At 40.3% G+C, this 21,000-nt stretch overlaps 1 protein-coding gene and 1 pseudogene across 1 annotated transcript in view; both read right to left on the reverse strand.

The window, feature by feature from the left end:
* Positions 1–1,095: 1,095 nt before the first annotated feature.
* Positions 1,096–13,809, reverse strand: LOC144248987 (sentrin-specific protease 5 pseudogene; annotated as a pseudogene).
* Positions 13,810–14,209: 400 nt separating this feature from the next.
* The window catches only part of LOC113187581 (uncharacterized), a 44,964-nt gene continuing 38,173 nt past the window's right edge, over positions 14,210–21,000 (reverse strand). The window contains 2 exon segments of the mRNA XM_077795538.1: positions 14,210–14,459; positions 14,580–14,735. Of these exon segments, the coding sequence (XP_077651664.1) occupies positions 14,210–14,459; positions 14,580–14,735 (406 nt within the window).

Genomic DNA, 21,000 nt, shown 5'->3' on the forward strand with positions numbered 1-21,000 from the left:
AATCTTATATAAACATTAGTATTCTTTTATATCTAGGATAAATTTCAAGCAGGGGAATAAATCAAAGACTGCTAACTGCCTTCTAAAAATGTTTATGCCAATTTGCTGCCCAATGTAAATTTTGACAAGAGAAGGCTTTTTAATATAAAAACTATAAGCCATAAAGCGAAAGACAAATATACTATGTAAGAAATGAAAATTTCTGTGAAGCAAAACCACAAATAATTTGGGGTACTGAAGACTTTTACCCTTTGGAGGCACAATCCTCATGACATTTACAATTAGTAATTAATTTAACATGTTCACAACTGAAATAATTCTGTGGTTCATGAAGGCAGAAATCAGTATATCCTTCCAGATGTAGTGGTGCTCCCAACTACTTGGGAGGCTGAGGCAGGAAAATTGAAAGTTTGAGGCCAGACTTGGCAACTTGGCAAGACTATGTTTCAAAATAAAAATGAAAAGGACTGGGTTGAGTACACCTGGGTTCAGTACCCAGTATTGGCGGGTGGGAAGTGATGTGAAATCAGTGCATCCTGTCTTCGCTACACTCTTAAGAACCAATATAGTGGCTGGTACACAGGACCTTCTTATATATTAAATAAATGAAATAGGAATAATCTAACGTGAATAATAATCTAATAGGAAAATAATAATCTAATATGAAAACACACATAGGAAAACCAGGCACAAACAAAAAAAAATGTCCAACACATAAAAAGATGTCCAAACTTAAAAATGCCAAATTAAAACTCTCATATATAAGACTGGCAAAGCTGACTGGTTTAACTCTTGGAAGGTAATTTATCAATTCTCTTAAAATTTTAAGTGTGAATATTTTTTCACCAGCAGTTCTAATACCAGGAATTTAACTTACAGGAAAAAATGTGTAAGTATACCAATAATTTCATTGCATTGTTATAGACAAAATAATTGGAAATCAGTGTTAAGTGTCCATCACACAATAAAGAATTCATAAAATAATTTGTGAGTTCCACATCACAGAGCAATATAAAAGTTCTCAAGAAAAATATCCAAGAGGTTAAAGGGAAAACCAGAGGTGGGAGGGAAAAAATAGGACTCTTCTAAGAAAAGTTAATGGACAGCAAGTGTGGGCCAGAGGTTGGGGAGAATAAAGGAAGAGTGCATACCAGAAAGGCAGACTGAAAGCTGTTCATCGTCCACTGGAGATGCTTTTGGATTGTTCTTCCCACCTCCCAGATGATTTTCTAGTTTGTATTCACTGCACACCAGGGGAGCTTCCAGTGGACTTTTACAGTAAGGGTGGTCCTGCAACTTAGAATTAAGAATGTTCTGCTTGAAAGATCCATCCTCCTCCATCTGGTAGGAGTTCTCATTTGAACACTCTTTTCAGACACAGGCCCATCTACACTACTCACAGATTTATCTGCTCCGGTCACTGACAGCTTTACTCTGTCATCACTGACAGTGCTTGTCCAATTTTCGTGGTTCAGAGTCATCTCTTTTTCAGTTTCTGAAGTGAACGTTTTGATAAGGGCATGTCATGAATCAGCTCTGTACACTCCCACTTTGGAGAGGAACAAGGTGATTGGTCCCAAGGATATGTGGCACTGCCATTCTGTTGGTCAGGGAATGCTTCATCTAAATTAAGCTCCTTGTCTGGGAAAGGACTTCCTTTAGGGCGATCATCAGGCATATGGGAATTCTTTCCCTTCACTACAACATTGCTGTCCATATCTGGGAAGTATGGCTGATGCTGACAAGAAGGATCTTTAGGTTCTGGGGAAGGAAATGGGCTACAACTGCCACCCTCCATATTATCTTTAAGGGTCTCTTGGTGGTTCCCAGTGACCTTCTGTACTAGCTGGGCTTTCCTTGGCTTGCAAACTTTGCTTTTCGTTCTGAAGTGCTGGGATCTGAGAATCCTAGACTGAAATCTAATCATGGATAATTTCTCATACATCATCAGAGGAAACATTTATATTCTTCAATGTTGGTTAAGCTGGAACTTTTTTGGAATAGGGTCCCCCACTCCTGTGGTATTCTAGTCCTTGGTAGCAGCCATAACAAAAGCATTTTCTCTTATGATTTCTCAAGGTGACTACAATCTTGCCACTCTCACTAGGACCTTGGCTTTCCCCAGTGAACTTCATGGGAAACTCAGAAGCCTGTGGCACTGTCCTAGGTCTATGACCATTGGTCTGACCTAATGCACTACTTGCTGGCAAGCCAGCAACTGCCTTCAAGAGACTCTTCACAATATTAATGGTCCAACTCCTTTGCTGATGATAGCAAGTTCTCTGCTTGGAGTTTCAGGAGACTCCTTGAGAAAGAAATGAAGTACTTAGTGTCCTTTCTTTCCACTTTAGAAAACTAGTATTTTGAGTAGCCACACTAGATTTGGTCTTCACAAAAGGATTCATCCTGAATCCACAATTTCTGGATTTCAGGAGCCTTCTTTGTACACTGGAAGTGACTCAATTGTCTATTCCAAGTAACTGGCCTTCCCAACTTAGCATTCAGAATGCATAAATGTTGATGAAAGTAGACTTTCTTAAAGCCTCCAAACCCAGTATTCCATTTCTCATAAAAGGCTAAGTGGATTCCTTTCATCCACAGAATTTTCCTGTATTTTCATTTTTCTGATGCATAATGAGATGTGGATGTAGCTACAAAGAAGAAAATATAAAGAAATATTACATATCAATCTAAAAGTAAGGTCATGAAGGCATTCACAGAAATGAAGGCAAAAATTGAAAAAAGAGCATATATACTTCAATTTAGAACAATTAAATAATGAAATTCTACCCTGATCAAGGTTTTAATCACAATGAAAAGTAGGAAAGAGAGAAGACATGCGCAGTCTAACAAGACCCCACTTGCCATACACATGCCTTGGGTAGAATTAAGTTTCAAAAATCATTTCTCAGGATGGATTCTATTTCTGAAGAAGTGCACAGGCCAGGGCATCAGAAGAGACTTTCTAAGTGTTGGCTCTGTTTCTCATTAACTAAATGACATTTAAAAAGTCATCCACATTTTGTGTTCTCATTTATAAAATGAAGAACACAGAAGGGAAAGGGAATCAAATACCACTTACGACTAATTCCATGTTCTTTCTTATTTGTTTTTCTGTCATACTGGGGATTAACCCAAGGTCTCGCATGGAAATTGGATTTTTTAAAAGGCCAGGTATGTGCTTCACCAGTGAGCTACATGCTCAGGTCCCATATCTACTTATTTAGAATTTGCCCATAGCAAAACAACTTGTTTCCTATACCAATATTTTAAAAGGGCAGGTACTTTGCTCTGTAGAATCATCCACAGGTAGATACTCCCTCAATGCATGATATCAGTATTTCAAGAGAGAGAACAGGCTGTTCCTTACCAGTCAAAGACTCTCTGAGTGACTGTGCAGGAAAAGGATTTCATCAGGTGCTCTCACCCAGTTATTCTGCTCTCAAGTGAATATAAGGAACAAGAACCAACGCAAGCATACACACATAAACTTCAGAAACACGTTTGATGATAAGAGATGGGAGATGGGAATGAATGGCAATTAAAAGCAAACATGATTTACCCTCAAGTTAGTAATATCTAATATTACTGAAGGTTTTAGGCATCAGCCATTCCAGGTCAGTGAAAGAAATACAAGACTATGAATAGGAACCAATATTCTAATTTCAGCTTGCTGACAACTTATTAATAGTTTTCCCAGCCTTGGGGTGGGGGTGGGGGTAGGGAAGTATTTCCTTACTGTGCATCAGTTTTCTATCAGAACAAAAATAGAAGGATGGACATATGTACTTCACTTCTTGTTGAAAATCCCACTGAGATGACAAATTGCTATTTTTTTTCCTCATTCAGAGCTCAGGATCAAACCCAGAGCCTTATCTAGGACCTCATGCATGCTGGGAAAGTGTTCTACCACAGAGCTACATCCCCAGCATGGAAATTGGATTTTTTAAAAGGCAAAGCCCCTCAAAGGCAAAGACAATGAAAGAGGAGACAACAATAATAAAACTTTGAAAGGACCAAGCAGATGAATGAGTAACAGCAGAATCAGCAGGCCAAAAGAGCTAAAATCTAAGCCAATGGTAGGGGAGGCACCAAGAGGCAAGCTTAAAATTAGAAGCAACAAATAGGAAAATCAGGAGCATGGGTGGAGCTTAAAAAGGAAGAATTGGTTGAAAATCTACAAAGCAGGTGGGAATCTGGGTACACTGGCACAAGCATGCCACCCCCACAACTCAAGGGTCTAAGGTAGGAGGATCATGAGTTTGACGTCAACCTCAGCAGTTTAACAAGACCCTGCCTCAAAATGTAAAAAAAAAAAAAAAATGGCAAGGGAGTTGTTGGGGATGTAACTCAGTGATAGAGTGACCCTGGATTCAGTACCCCCACCCCCACCCAAAAAGCAACAGCACTCGGGCCCCCAGATCTCTTTCCCCTACCCTCACAAATAACCGAAGTTTCATTTTCTGGGAGGATAACAAGGATAGTCAGGTAAACCATGTTCAGCTGAGAGTTAAGCTACTAAGTAAGTTTATACAGTGAACTCCACCCCCTTTCCCATTGGCTTCCAGAACACTGGAAGCCAAGTATATACCTCTCAGAAGGAAACCAGTATATGGGGTGGGGAATATATAACATAATACCTCAACAAAAAGGCCTGAACAATTACTCTACTGTGTACCCTAAAGGTTAAGAAAGAGACTCCAGGTCCCTCCTCATTTTACTGCTCCTCCCTTACCCAAGACTTAAGTTTATTATTCAGAAAGAGTAAAACAGAAGATCTGCAGACAAGGATTCCAGGCACAGTTTAAAGATGGAATTATACAGTGAAAATATGAGATTTCCAACATTTGTTCCCTCTGTTTCCCAGAATCCAGGCAGTCTTGTCTTATCCATCCAAGCAGAAGATTGAAAGTCTATTTTCTGGACAATTTGGTTAGTTCACAAGAACATCCGTAAATAGACATATATTTCCCACAAAATGACCCTATGTTGCTGGCAGTACACCCCAAAGGAGATGTCCCACCATGTATTCAGAATTTCCAAGCAGCTTGTTAGTATGGCCATTCTTTTTTTCTTTTGTTTTGGTTTGGTTTTTGGTAACAGGAATTGAACCCATGGGCACTAAACAACTGAGCCACACCTCCAGCCCATTTTTAATATTTTATTTTGAGACAGGGTCTCGCTAAGTTGCTTAGGGCCACTAAATTGCTGAGGCTGACTTTGAATTTGTGATTCTCCTGCCTCAGCCTCCTGAATGCTGGAATTAAAAGCATTTGCCACCAAGCCCAGCCTCAGTGGTTAGTCTTAAAAATGACCTTAACAACCAAAAATCAGCAGATTCCTAGGGATGAAAAGCAGACTAAAACAAAGATAAAACAAAAACTATATATATAATAAAAATTTTAAAACTAACCAAAATGGACATAAAAGGGAGTTAATGTTTAATATGAATAGAATTTTGATTTGGGAAGATGAAAAGGCTCTGGAGATGGATGGTGGTGATGGCTGCAAAATAACATGAATGTACTTAATGCCACTAAGCTGTCCACATAAAAATGGTTAAAATGGTAAATTATGTATATTTTACCACAATAAAATAAAAGGATACTTGGGTCATGTATGAGGCCTGGGTTCAATCCCCAGTGCTGTGAAAAAAAGAGATGTAAAATAAAATCTTCATGTTATATGTACAAATAAAGATGTTATTGTTTTTAAAAAGAACAATGAAAAATGGCATATAAAGCCTAGCAGACAAGTGCAGTAGAACACACCTATAATTCCAGTGACTCAGAAGGCTAAGGCAGGAGGATTGCAAATTTCAGGCCAGCCTCAGAAATTTAGTGAGGTCCTAAGGAACTTGAGAGAGAGAGAGAGAGAGAGAGAGAGAGAGAGAGAGAGAGAGAACTGGAGGTATATCTCTATGATTCATGGGTTCAATCCCCAGTATCACAAAACAAGGAAAGAAAGAAAGCTTAACAGAATCAAAAGACAACTGATGAATAAGCCGTAATTGCAACATCCATCATGGATTTAGAGCTATAGTATTCCTAATACATACAAAGGTCTTATGAGGAATAAAGGACAAAAAGCCTATTGGCCTACTGGAAAGATGAAAGAAAGACCTAAGAAGACAATTCACAAATAAATCTTCTAAATTGTCCTTAAACATAAGAAAAGATGTTCAACTTCAGTCATAAGGTTGGGCATGGTGGCAAACACCTGTAATTCCAGTGATTTGGATACAGAAGGACTGCAAGTTCAAAGCCAGCCTCAGCAACATAGTGAGGCCCTAAGCAACTTGGTGAGACCTTGTCTCAAAATAAAAAATAAAAAGGGCAGGGAATGAGCTCAGTGGTTAAGTACAACTGGGTTCAATTTCCTGGTAACAAAAATAAAAAAGGCAAAAAACAACCTCACACATAAGAAAATTGGCAAAGGTCAGGCCATGTAACTCAGTGATAGAATGCTTGTCAATCCCAGAATTAAAAAAAAAAAAAAAAAGACTGAGAAACAGACAGACAGACAGACATATTCTGCTATTCCGCGGGTGGGGAGAAAAGACATTTTCTTTCTTTTTTCAGTTGTAGATGGACACTATACCTTTTTTAAAATTTATTTTTATGTGGTGCTGAGGCTGGAACCCAGAGCCTCACATGTGCTAGGCAAGCGCTCTACCAGTGAGTCACAACCCCGGTCCAAGAAAAGGCATTTTCATACTTTGCTGGTGGAGTTACAAATGGATATAATCCTTTTGGAGAAAAATTATTTGTTAATATTTAATAAAGGTACAAAAGTATTTACCTTTACATGCAGCATCCCCATTTTAAGGAATTAACTCTGAAGACATACCTGCAATAAGAAAAATACATATGTACAAGACTATTCACTTCAAGAATGTTTCTAATAGCAAAATATTGGAAACAACCTAAATGTACATTCACAGGAGCGTGCTTGAATAAACTATGGCTTATCCACACAATGAATGAAGCTGTAAAAAAAAAAAAACAACAAGTATTCAGCCAGATGTAATGGCACAAGCTATAATCCCAGCAATTTGGGAGGCTGATGTAGGAGGATGGCAAGTTCAAGGCCAGCCTGGGCAATTCAATGAGGTCCTCTGTTAAAATAAAATAAAAAGGGTTGGGAATATAGCTGAGTGGTAAAACGTCCAGGGGCTCAATCCCTAGTATGGGCATCAGGGAGATTTCACTATATGAACAAACATGGGATGACTTCCAGAACATATTGTTAAGTGAATAAAGTTAAGTTCAAATGAGTAGGAATAATATGCCATTGTATGAAAGGTGGGAACCAGGAGAAAAGAATGGAGGAATTGGGAAAGAGTATAAAAGGAGAGGGAAAGTACTTATCTGAATACATATGCTTTTTTTGTAAAGTTTTGCCTTTTTAGAACCATGTTAATGCTTCAAATACTTAAACAAACCTAACTGTATTTCAAATGAATAGCAAAACCTTACTGAAGAAAAGAATTAGCTAAAGAAACTTTGGAAAATAATATTTTGGCTGTATGCTCTAGAACTAAAGACAAAAAGACTGTGAACAATCATTGTACACTAGTTCTAGTTGGCAAACTTGCTTTTCCACAGAAATATATATTTATATACATGTATATTTATTTTTTTGTTTGTTTATTTTCTAAGGGAGTGGTGGGAGAAAGTTCTTGGGATCAAACCCAGGGTCTCATGCATTCTAGGCATCCACTCTATCACTGTGCTACATTACCACTCCTAAAACCATCACTATTCTAAAACTGAGTGAATAAGTAAATATGTTGTGCATAATTAGACTAGGGTTTTCACTGCTGGAGAAAGAAAAACTACTGAAATAATAATGACTTTGAAAGAAACAATGTGAGAATGAACCTATGGTGCTACACTGAAATTGGAGGTATCAGAATGAATACATAGTATTTAGTATACATACAGATATAAAAGTTTACGTGTGTGTGTGTGTGTGTGTGTGTGTGTGTTAGAATACTTGAGAGAAAGAAATGGGGCAGAGAAAACACAAGATATCTTTGTAATATCATTAGGGTGCTAGAAAGGTACAAATGTTAAAAAATTAAGAATGAGAGGCTGGGGATGTGGCTCAAGCGGTAGTGCACTCGCCTGGCATGCATGCGGCCCAGGTTCGATCCTCAGCACCACATACCAACAAAGATATTGTGTCCGCCAATAACTAAAAAATAAATATTAAAAAATTCTCTCTCTTTCTCTCTCTCTCTCTCTTTAAAAAAAAATTAAGAATGACATGTCAAAAAGACACAGAAATAAACTTGAAGAGACTCACTTGAAGAGACTCACAATGGCCAAGAAAACTTTTGAGCAACCAAATGTATAATGACACTGATGGGTTATAATCCAATAATAAGTTAAATTGAGTTTATAGTGATACAAAAAAAACTTGACTCAATAAATAAATAGGGAAAAGGGGTAGCTCTTCCTTATGCAGAATTTCAAAAAAGTACAGAAGGAATGATGGAAATCTACAACCCCTCTAATAAGTAAGAGACTCAGGCAAGAATAATCAATGAATACTAAAATTAGAGAGTTAAATTACAATAAGAAAAAAGACATTTATATCACTATATCACTCTTGTGGTATTCTGGTCAAACATGTGTAACCTGAATTTACTCATGAGAAACAACAAGACACTGACTGGCCAAAACTCTTCAAAGGTGTCAATCAAGGTCAAAGATATTAGAAACTATAGAGATTAAAAGACTAAGACTAAGGTTACATGGCAATGAAATGTGTAATCCTAGACTGAGTTCTAATCTAGAAATGGAAATTAATAGGACCAGACAAAATTTAAATAAAGCTTGTAGACCAATTAACAGTATTATTCTAAAGTCAATTTCATGATATGTCAAGATCATTGTACTGTCCTGTGTAGCTAATTAAAACAAATTAAAAAAGAAATGATATTCCATGATCATGAAAAAAAGACAATTTCATAGTTTTGATCATGTGCTGGTTACATTATACTACAGAAAACTTAGGTGAGGTTTATGTGAAAATTTTGTCATGTTTTGCAAATTTTAAACACTCATGCACATATACTTGAGGTACAAGTATTTAACCCAGGGATGCTCTATCACCATGCTATGTTCCCAGCAGCCCCCTCCTGTTATGGTAAAACTGGGATTGAACCCAGGACCTTGTGCGTGCTAGTCAAGTACTCCACCTCTGAGCTACACCCCCAACCCCTAGTCATTTTTATTTCTTATGTTGAGATAAGGTCTCCCTAAATTACCAAGGCTGGCCTCGAACTTGAGATTCTCCTACCTCAGCATCCTGAGTTGCTGGAATTACAGACATGTGCCAAAATGACCTTCTTTGCAACTGTTATTGAAAGTCTGAAGTTATTTCAAAGTCCCAAGTTTTTTAAAAAGCAAACATTTTAAATAAATTTAGGGAATCTTCCAGAAAGTACCAAAAGACAATAGACTGAAATTAACATGGAAGAAAATGAATGGATTAGGTCAGTAGGTCAACTATCCAAATAAGGCTGGGCACAGTGATGCAGACCTATAATCCCAGTGGCTCAGTAGCCTGAGACAGGATTGTGAGTTCAGAGCCAGCCTCAGCAACCTAGCGAGGCACTAAGCAACTCAGTGAGCCCCTTGAAATAAAATGTACACAAAAGGCTGGGCATGTAGTTTAGTGGTTGAGCTTCCCTGAGTTCAATATCCAGTACCAAAAAAAAAAAAAATCCAAAAGAGTTTCAGAAAAAGATTAAGAAAGTACAGAAAGAGCCAGATGTGATGTTGCATACTTATACTGCCAGTGACTCAGGATGCTGAGGCAGGAGTATCCTAAGTCTAAAGCCAGCCTGGACAACTTGGCAAGGTCCTAAAGCAATTTAGTGAGCTTCTGTCTCAAAAAAAAAAAAAAAAAAAGAAGAAGAAGAAGAAGAAGAAGAAGAAGAAGGGTGAAGCTCAGAGGTAAAGCCTCCCTGAGTTCAATCACCACTACTGAAAAAAACCCTTAAATTTAAAAAAGGGGCAAGATTCTAGGAATTAAGTCAGGAAAGAAGGCTACAGAGTTTTCCACCTTTAGCTTATAAATGTGCACATTGTTTCTTTATAAAGCACTGCCTCACAACTATGCATAGTATCTGTCACTCCAAATAATAACTCTTCTCCACTCCAGATAATTAATGTCTGTTAACCCTAATAATGTGTATTGGGAGAGGAAAAAAAGATTAGATCTGGAAATATTTTTCTTAAAAGATCTTCACATAACTTCTTATGTATGTTGTCTCACTTCCACCTTCATTTAAATAGGACTAGGGGTAAAAAGCACTTGCCTACACACAGAAGGCCCTGGATTCGACCCCTAACAGCACCAGGGTAGGCATACTCAAATGTGGTGTGGTGGCACATGCCTGTAGTTCAGCACTTGGGAGACGGGGGGCGGGGGGGATCACTTGGGCCCAGGAGCTTGAGACCAGCCTGGGCAGCATAGTGAACCCTATCTCAAAAATAAAATAAAATCAGTTTTTTATTAGTACATGACATGGCTAGTCCTGAAACTTAAAACTGGCAGGGTACGGTGGAGCATACCAGTAAATCCCAACAGGTCAGGAGGCTGAGGCTCTTAGCAAATTGGTAAGACCCTGTTTCAAAAAATAAAATAGGGCTGGGGATGTGGTTCAGTTGTTAAGCACCTCTGGGTTCAATCCCTGGTACCAAAAAAATTATAATAATAAAATAAAGCTTTCTGGCTCTCTCCACTGTTGATTTAGGATTCAACTTTGTCAAAGCTACTAAGAAGTTGCCACTATTTTTTTCTGCTTTCCAGCTTCTAGAAGTTTGTTTTCCCTACTCCTGTTCTTTGTCATCCTGAGGTTTAAAAAAAACTCTACTGTTTTAATAGAACTTTCAGACTGGCACAGAATTATATGTAAATATCCAACCAAATCCGCCATCTTTAACATGCCATATTGTCAAAAAAAAAAAAAAAGTCTTGGGCAATTAAGCAAGACACTGTCTCAAAAAATACAAAGAACAACCAGGTGTGGTGGCACACACCTGCAATTCCAGCTGCTTAGGAAGCTAAGGCAGGAGGATCACAAGTTCAAGGCTAGCCTCAGCAATTTAATGAGACCCTCAGTGATTTAGCAAGACCCTGTTTTGAAATGAAAACTAAAAAGAGCTGCAGAGTGACACTGGGTTCAGTACCTCTCCCCCAAATAACACTTGGACCCCCAAATCCCTTTCCCCTATCCTCACAAATATGTACTTCAGTTGATAGAGCACTCCTGGGTTCAATTCCCAGTAGTAGGAGGAAAAAAGTCAAGTTGCAAAGTAATATGTATGAGTCTATTTTTGTTAAAAGGGGAAATTATTATGTATATGTTTGAATAGAGGTAAATGTCTAAAAGAATATACACCAAAGTATTAAAAGTATTGCAACTGCAACCTAGGGTTTTGCAGTGAATTCACAAGGGTACCACAGGATATTCTAAACTAGAGGGGAAAAGAAATGATAAACAAATAAATAAACTGGAGAGAAAAAGTGCTGCATCCAGTAAACACCCAGTAAACCACTAGTTCAAGATAGTTCAGTTTATAAAGTAGATCATGATGGTACATGCCTCTAATCCCAGTGACTCAGGAGGCTGAGGTAAAAAGATTGCCCTTTGAGGCCAGCCTCAGCAATTTAGTGAGAACCCATTTCAAAATAGAAAATAAGCTGGGCATGGTGGCTGGCACCTGTAATTCCAGCAGCTGAGGAGGCTGAGGCAGGAAGCTGATCACAGGTTCGAAGCCAGCCTCAGCAACTTAGTGAAGCTATCAGTGACCTAGAGATACTCTGTATCAAAATAAAGCCTCTAGACTTCAAGTCTCTTCTCTGTACTCCCAATCATATACCTTTAAGTAGCAGTATTAGTAGTGGTACTGGGATTGAACCCCAGTAGCTTTACCACTAAGCTACATCTCCAGGTCTATTTATTTTTTGTTTATTTTTAAAATTATTTTACTGTATTTTTATTGTTGTGGAAGGAGTTGAACTCAAGGGTACTTAACTACTGAGACACATCCCTAGCCCTATTTATTTATTTATTTATTTATTTAGAGACAGTTTCTAATTTATAATCCTCCTGCCTCTCTGCCTCTGCCTCTGCCTCAGCGTCCAGAATTCCTGGGATCACAGGGATGCATCATCATGCTTGGTGCAAAATACCCTTATATCAGAATTTGTCCATGGTTTTTGAAGGCTCAATATAAAGGTATACCAAAAAAAGTTATAATTTTATGTAATCCTGCCAACCAACAAACATAAGCAAGCAACATTTGGTAAAAAAAAAAAAAAAAAAAAATCAATGTAATTTTACTGCTTTCATTTTTTTTTTTTTTTTAAAAAAGGGTTAAGGAGTCTAACTGGTTAGGAAACTACAAAACAGAATTCCGCAGAGTTACTACTTTTTCCCCCTCTGGGCTCAAGACACTATAAAACCCAAAACAGAGCTAAGCACTGTGGTGTGTGTGCATGTATCCTGGAGACCTGGAAGGCTGAGGCAGGAGGACCTTGTTTTGAGGTAGGGTGGGCAACATAGTGAGATTCTTTCTCAAAAAAAAAAAAAACTGAAGTAGAATTTTTTATTCAAGTATGGTTATTGTTAAAGAAAGAAAAAGAGAAAACTATTAAGGCAGAAAACTGTTGGACATCTTGCTGCACTTGTTTATAAACTAAAATGTGAAACCTCATCTGTATCTCTGTTTTCAAGTCATGAGCATCACCTGAGAAGCTGTGTGTGTGTGTGTGCATGTGTGTGTGTGTGTGTGTGTGTGTGCATGTGTGTGTGTGTGTGTGTGTGTGTGTGTTGCTAGGGATGGAACCTAGGGTCTCCTGCATGCCAGGCAAGTGTACTATCACTGAGATGCAACCCCAGCCTTTGAGAACCTTTTTTAGAAATACAGAGTTGGGGATGTAGCTCTGCAGCAGAGTGCTTGCCTAGACTTTTATGAGGCCCTGAGTTCCATCCCTGCTAGTGAAATAAATCTATCAGCACTTCAGACATACTAAAGTAGGGCACAGACATCTGGAATTTTCTATTTTTATTTATTTATTTTTGTGTGTGTGACAGGGTCTATGCTGCCCAGGCTGGCCTTCAACTCCTGGGCTCAAGCAATCCTTCCACATTAGCCTCCCAAGTAGCTGTAAGAGTAGGTGAGACTCAAGTCCTACTTGATGCACTGACTACATCGCTTTCTTTTCTCCCCTAATACTTTTGTAACTTGTGTCCACTACACTACAGTGGTGAATATTCTCTCTCCACCAGAGAGAAAGGTAATGCCTCAAATTAATTTAGAATTGTAATAGCCAGTCACTAAAGGATTCCAGTTCCTGAACGGACTCTCTCTACATTTTCAATGAACATGAAATGAATGTTGTAGAGGCAGATGATTGCTTCTAAAGGGGGACAAGGTGTAAACAAAGGCCTCCCCAGCTTTTCTCCTAGTAACAGCCTACTGGGAAAAGTCATCTTGAGTAAAACTGATTTAAGTCATCCTCTTCAGATACCAACATTTGATCAGTAAGCACATCTGGGTGACTAGGTGAGGGTCTGGTTTTTTCCTGAGGCTGCCCATGGGCACAGACTGCAGTTAGGTTTTGACTATAAGATCCCAGCACCCTTCTCCAGACCAAACTTAGTTATTCTGGACAAAAGTTAAGACAAAACCAAAACAAACAAAAAACACAATTAGGAACTTACCATTTGCACCAATATGTGCCCTGAGTACTCTTAAAAGGAGTGTAACTGGATTCCCAAAACATTTCGTTTAAGTGTCTTCTACTTTACATAGTATAAGAAACCCCAGTTTTTAACACGCGAATTAAAATCACTACCAAATGGCAGGGTAGGATTTCAACTCAGCTCTCCCGATTCCAAGTTCAAAACTCCCACAACCTCTACAGCACTTCTCCTCAGAGTGGCCACACAGTGGATTGAAGGTTGATACCGCCTTGCACAGATGGCATAGAAAAAACAAGTTCCCTCCACCTTAATGTCCAAGTGCCACGGCCTTCCTCTAGAAAAGGGTCCCAAGAGCATGGACCAAGAAACCAAGGCAGGGACGAGGCAGAACTGTCCGAAAAACTTAAAGACCCTTGACTTGCAAGCTGACCGGGGCTGGGGTTTCTAACAGCAGTCTTCCTCTCAAAGCCTTCCCTAGCTTCAGGAAGAGCGGCGGGGGATGCTAGCTTTCTCACTACCTGCGTCGCAGGGCAAGAAACTGCTGCCCGCAGCTCGAGACAGAGCGGGGGTTGGGGGCAGTTTAACGCTCCAAGCCTCGGGCTGAGGCGTTGGGCGGGCGCTCAGCGGCGCGGGGAAAGGCGGATCAGGGATCCATCCGTGCTCTCGCTTACCTGCCTCCCCTGCTCCCGGCACCTGCCCCGCCCACAGCTCAGCTGCTGGAGCACCTGGTCTTCTCCAGACCAAGGGGAATCACCGCCAGAGAGGAGGTGACCAGCCTGCTTGCCGCGGCCAGGGCTGCAGAGCTTCTCTGAGACGCTGCGGGGCTGCAGGCTGCCTAGCATCACATCACCTCTTCCCACGCCTCTCTGCCAGCAGCCAGGTCAGAGCTGGGAAAGCGGCGTTGGAGCGGGGCGTGGCACTGGGGCTCTTGCTTCCGAACCAGCTTCCACCCTCCTGGCACAGCGCTCCTGGCTCCTCTGGACCAACAGTCATCTGCTTGGCACTTCTGTCTCAACAAAAATATTAATACAGAGTAGAGGTTAATGCCATAGACGCTTAAATCCTGGTTCTATAACTTCTAAGCAGTGTGATCTTGTACAGGTTACAAACTTCTTCAAATATTGGTTTTGCACACCTGTCTCCTCTGGTGTGGAGAGAACTGAGGTGTTACTGCTTATTCCCTAGCGCCTAAAGAGACACACCTAGGACTCATGACCATTGAGAAGGAAAAGTTCCAATAGTATATTATTACTTGTCATAATATTATCCAAAAAACCTTTAACAGAAATAAGGATGGAGATCGCAATGGAAACAGAGATTGAGGCAGTGCAATAGAATCTCAGAGGTCGTGTCTTCAGCACTCTGACCGTGGTGTCAACGATTGAGTGAGCCAGCTGCCCTGAGAGATGACTGACTTTACCATTTTGTGTTTAAGTTTTGATTTGGATTAACACAAATGTCATGTAGATACAAACTTATTGAAAAGTAATGGCTAGATACCGAGGGCAAATCCAAGAAAAACAGAAAATACTGGTACAAGTTCAAACATTTAGTTTCAGTTCAAAAAATAAAAATGTAGGAAGTAAGATTTTGGAATCAAGATTTGATTTTCTCTTTAATCTTCTTGATAGACATTGTACAGAACCTAGCCCAATTCACACACTCAAAAGACCCTCAAACATAATATTCCCCATGATTTATATTGGAGAAGCTGATCTTCTCTAGGTCAGTAGATTTAGGTCTCTCTTCAGCTATTCAAGAAAGTGAAAAAGTGGAAGAAGAAAAGAGATGGAAGAGAAGGAAGGAAAGAAAAGCTAGAAATTAAAGCTTATAGTCTTAATGATAGCCAACCTACCAGAATCTTTTATCACTCAAGATGAAATCAGAAGAAAAGTTCATCAGCTACAACAAATTTTACACATTCTCCAACACATAAAACCATATAAATATAAAAAAATAGGTATGGCATATGTAGTGATAAACTGAGGTCTGTGGAGTTTTCTATAAAAAGGCTAAAAAGAATTACCAAAGTATAAGACTTTTCAATACTAACTCTATTTCAACTATGTTTGTGTTTATGTTTCTGTGACAAAGTTGATGGATAAGTATAACCTCATGTAAGTATAACCTTTTGGTAAGCTGAAAAAAAGACCTATGAATCCTAATTTTCACAGACTTTTAGAATGATAGAATGTGTCATCCTGAAGCCAAATATTGAGGCCTTAATACTGAAGTCCAGAGAGGATACCACTTCTTCAGAGGCTGAGCTGTTTTTTTCACCAATAGTCCCCTTACCCCTTTGTACTGTGCAATTTTTTTCTGGGAAGGTTGTGAATTTTCTGACCCCTCACATCCAGCTGAGGACAGTGGTCACTCTCAGCAACAAACCCCTGGTGCACACCATCTCAGCCACCTTCACCATCTTAGGTTAAGAAGCAATTGTGCTCCCTCCAATCTTCCTTCTCCCATTTCCTGACTGGATACAGAGAGTCCTGAGGTCTTTGAGGATGATGATGCCACAGGATGAAAAACTCCTGTGTTACTGATTCATCAGGGGGGTAAACTCCACTTTTAATCAAGAATATCCATACCAAAATGTGAAATAAGCTTTCTGCTAAACCTCTGAAAAGGTGGGGATTTTGTTTGCTTCTGTGAGTAGCATAACTGAGGCAATATAGGCAGTAGTCTGTTCCAAGACAGAGATCTGTTCCTGATTACTCAGCTGGTATTCATGCTATTTAGGCATGGTGACAACATCTGGGCATCATTGTACTTCTGGATGTGCTCTGGATCTTAAAGCTGGCTATCTTTTACCCCCTTATCCAAAGAATCTAACACAATGCCAGTCACCTACAGGTACTCAATATTTGTTGAATGAAAGATCTGCAAATTAGGAATCAGAATATTTTAAATTCCTGCCCACATCCCGTGCAAGTAGTGTAAATTGGATTCCTCTCTTTGGAACGGTTTGGCTGAGAAATAAAAGCTAAGAGAAATAAAATGGCAACCCCCCCCCCCACACACACACACAGAAACAGTAGTTTCAAAAACAGGGGTGGGATGGGCAAGCTTATCAGAAAGATCAAGCTTCTGGCAAAATGGCACCCACACCTGCTTTATTTATATTGGGAGATATCAAAGGCCTTCCATAGAACCTTCTTAAAAAAAAAAAAAGGGTAAAGTGGGCTCTTCAGTTCCTATCGGGTTATGCCCATCTCTGGAGCTACTATGAGGAAGCTTCTAGCAGAGCAAAGGAAAAGGTTGTGTGCATTGGGCAATCTATTGCCATGGGAGAGCCATGGAAAGTTCCCAATGCCAGGTCTCTCTCTCCCTGGCTACCAGGCGGAGGAAAGATCCTCATGAATTTCACAAGTTGCTTCTCACTTTTGAATCAAGGTTTTGAATGTGTGATTTTGTGAATTCTTAATGCTCTGAAATCTGTAAAATCTCTGGCCCAATAAATGCTCTATATTCTTCTGCTTGGGTATGTTTTCAGTTTATTCTTGGCTATGAGTTTATAAAATTCCATTCTTGTGTTATTTTTCTGATATTTATATTAATGTAGTAAACACTTTCTGGCCCAAGGTTGAAATGGGGAAAACATACTTCTCTTTAGTTTGCCAATCAGAACAGGTACTATTTATTAAGGAGTTGATAATAAAAGGGTAAGCAAATTGTGTGATTAGGTCCAGGCACTCTGCTAAGCAAGTTACATGCATCAGCTCATTGTTTGAACAACCTGAATATTCCTATTTCATAGGTGAGAAAATACATTCAGAGGGATTAGGTAACTTGCCCAATGATGCATGTGTAAACAATGGTAGCACTGGGAAAGCTCTCTCTGATTTAGGAGACTGGGTTTCTCATTCCCTGGCACTGACACCAGTTACAAGCAACAGAGACAGGCTCTGGCAAACCTAAGGGGGAAAATTATAGGAAAGATGGAAGATAAATGCAGGAATATAAACAAACAGAACTAGGAAGGAGCAGGAATCAAAGCAGTTTCTGGAAACTGGGACAAACAGACTCTTCAAAAGGGCTGTGAAACTGGGATGCTTCAACTCCACCTATTGTCAGTGTGTGTGTCACCTTGCTGGAGAGAAATACATTGCTAAAAAAATCTCTTTTACTTCAGTCTCCTGAATTGCCTGCCCATCCCATGGTTTGGGGCAGATGGTTTACCAGGAATGATTCTGTGGGGACAAATGCATGGAGTACTGCATACATGGCATATGTTAAGGGCAACACAGTGGCAAACCACTCCCCCATTCTAGGTGTGTGAGTTGCAAACCGCTTACCCCTTAGGCACAGCCTTGGGAGGGAGGCTGTGTGTTGCAGTCCCTGCACTTGCTCCATGGCCCACTCCTAGTCTGGTTGCTGCAAGACAGCAAAAATTGCATTGATGGCTGCCTGTAATCTGCTTAGCTACTGCCTGAGTATATATATATATGGTAACTGCGCAATAAAATCAAGCCTGCTTCCTGCTTGGTCTCCGGAGGTTTTGATTAGTAACTGTGCAGCCACACTCTCCTCTACCCTGTTCCATGGACCTCCTCGCTGAACAAGAGAGAGCCTATGCAGTTGATGCCTGAACAGGGACCTGAGGTAAGCCTATAAGACAAAGTGTGGCCCCTCACAGAGCAGTGAGGAAGGGGAAATGGGGAACCTATCAAGTTGCACCAAAGACTCGCAGTTGCAAGTGCTGCACACTCTCTTAGATACTAGAGGTTTCACCCTGAATAAGAGAGAAGCCCAGAGGTTCTGGGACGTTGTAATTGATACCAGCCCATGGATAAATGCTGCTTATCTCTAGGATATGGGACAAGATAATGGCAAATGCTCAACAAGCTGAAGTGAGACAGGGGTATACTTTTCCACTACATGTTTTTCCTATTGTGACAGCCATTCAGCAAAGTTTAGGAGGTCCTGCCATAGACCCTTGCCATATAATGATGGCCCTGAGGGAAGATGAGGCTGTGAAAGATGGGGAAAAGGGTGAGGGCGATAATCTACCTCAAAGCAAGCAATCGCAGCAGGCACAGGAAAGTGGGGACGAGAATCTACTTTAAAGCAAGCAACAACAACAGCTTCAGGAGGGAGACAGACAGGAAACGGTACCTCTAACCTTCATGTTCAGGAAGAGGTGACCACAAATGGTACAAGTGTGCCTTCTACTGACAGGCAAAGATTATATCCTTCACTGAGTCAATGGCAACTGCCTCCTTAGGAGGGAATGCCAAAGCCAGGAAAAGACTATGACAGTTTGGAAATGACCAGGCCACTGGAGAGGCCTAAGCCATGGTCTCCCAGAAACCCATTCCAGGAGGCCAGAGATCCTTTTCAAGATCTATGTAAGATAAGAGATAAGAAGTGGGGTAAAGGAATACAAGCCTTCCCAGTCGTCATGGCCCCCACTCCACAGTGCCCTGCCACTTGGCATCTACATGCATTGGGTACCCTGAAGGAATTAAAGAAGGCAGTAAAAGAGGATGGGCCCCAGGGGCTGTTTGTAGAGAAAATGCTTGAATCACTCAGTCTTGAACTTAATTGCCCTCAAGACTGGAAAGACCTAGCCAGAGCAACATTTTTTGAGCCTGCAACATTTTTTAAATGGAAGGCATACTTCTATGATGATGGAACAGCAGGAGGATCGTAACCACACCACAAATGTTAACCTCCCAGATGAATGCTTGCAGGGAGAGGGAATCTATAGTTCTTCTGCAGTACAAGCCACAGGTCCACCAAATTATTCCAACCATGTGTGGCTCTCTGCTCTGAGAGCCTGGAGGAAGTTACCAGTTGGGGAAAGTACAGTTTCTATACAGAGCTTAAGGCAGAAAGCCACTGAGGACTGCCACAGTTTATTGACAGAGTAAACAAGGTGGTAGAAGGGAAGGAGTCTCATGAAGGAGCTAGGGCAGCCTTAGCCAAGGAATTTATCTGGGACAGACTAAATAAGGAACACAGACTAGCAGTGGTGCCAGTACAAAATGACACACTGGATGACTGGATTTTGGCCACACAGGATATAGAGACAAGCAGCTTAAGCCTCTCTGTGGCCCTCAGCAATGGCAGCTGCATAAAAGCAAGATTAAATAGGCTTGCAAACAGTTAGTGAGAGACTGAAAAAAAATGTGCACATTTTCTCCCCATTGGCCCTTTAAAACCTGCTGGAGTGAATCCCCAAGAGTTAAGATCTAATGTTTTATGGCAAATAAATGTCACTCATTTTGCTTCTTTTGGAAATTTAACATATATTCATGTAATTATTGATGTCTATTCAGGCTGTGTAGTGGCCACAGCCTCCACAGGAGAAACCACAAAAAGGTCATCTCCCATCTACTTAAATATTTTGGAATCATGGATGTTCCCGTGTCTATTAAAACTGACAATGAGCCAGCCTATACTAGCAAGACATTTCAAGCAGTTTGCAGTGATTAGTATATACAGCACTTAACTGGGATCCTCTATAATCCTCAGGCTCAAGGCATCATAAAAAGAACACACAAGGAATTAAAGACCATGCTGCAATACAGAGGGAGGAAATTATACCAAGTCCCCTCATGATGCCTTGAACAAAACCTTATTTGCTTTAAATTTTATTTCAATTTCAAATTTTTCTATGAAAATAGCAGCCCATAAGCATTGAGCCTCCCTCTCGGGGCCCTCCCATCTACCTATGGTCTCATGGAAGGATCCAATAACAAATACATGGGATGGTCTGGGGCCCCTCCTAACCATGAGTGGAGGGTTTACATATGTTAACAGAAGCCTCACCCTATTTGGGTGCCTGCCAGAAAGTCAAGCCCTGGACCCCCAGAACCATCAACCAATAAGATGAAGAAACTAACTCTGGAGGAGAAACCTTGAAAGCAAAGGAATCAACAATGCAAATGGACCTCACATAAAGTAACCTGGGGTGATATTAAAGGTCTTGTTGACAAAGCCAATAGATTGTCCCATTCGCCTGGTGGCAACCCCATTTCTGGGCCTATGACAATGGTCCTAGTGTGTCCAATGCTTACTGCTAACAGTGAAGCCTTCCATGAGTTAAATCGTGCTTTGGTCACTAGGCCACCACTTTCAGCAGTAGCTAATTGAGAAGAGGCTTTGTCAAATCTCTTCTCTAATAATTCCAACCTTATTGATCTTGAGTTTTCTATCCAGGAGGTAAACATATCCTGGAATGCCAGCATTTCCATACCTACTCTGCCCATTTGTTTCTCTGTAGTAAACAATGAGACCTATAATCCAGGCAGTCCCCTCTGTCT

Source organism: Urocitellus parryii, chromosome 2, assembly GCF_045843805.1.
Source record: "Urocitellus parryii isolate mUroPar1 chromosome 2, mUroPar1.hap1, whole genome shotgun sequence".
NCBI lineage: Eukaryota > Metazoa > Chordata > Mammalia > Rodentia > Sciuridae > Urocitellus > Urocitellus parryii.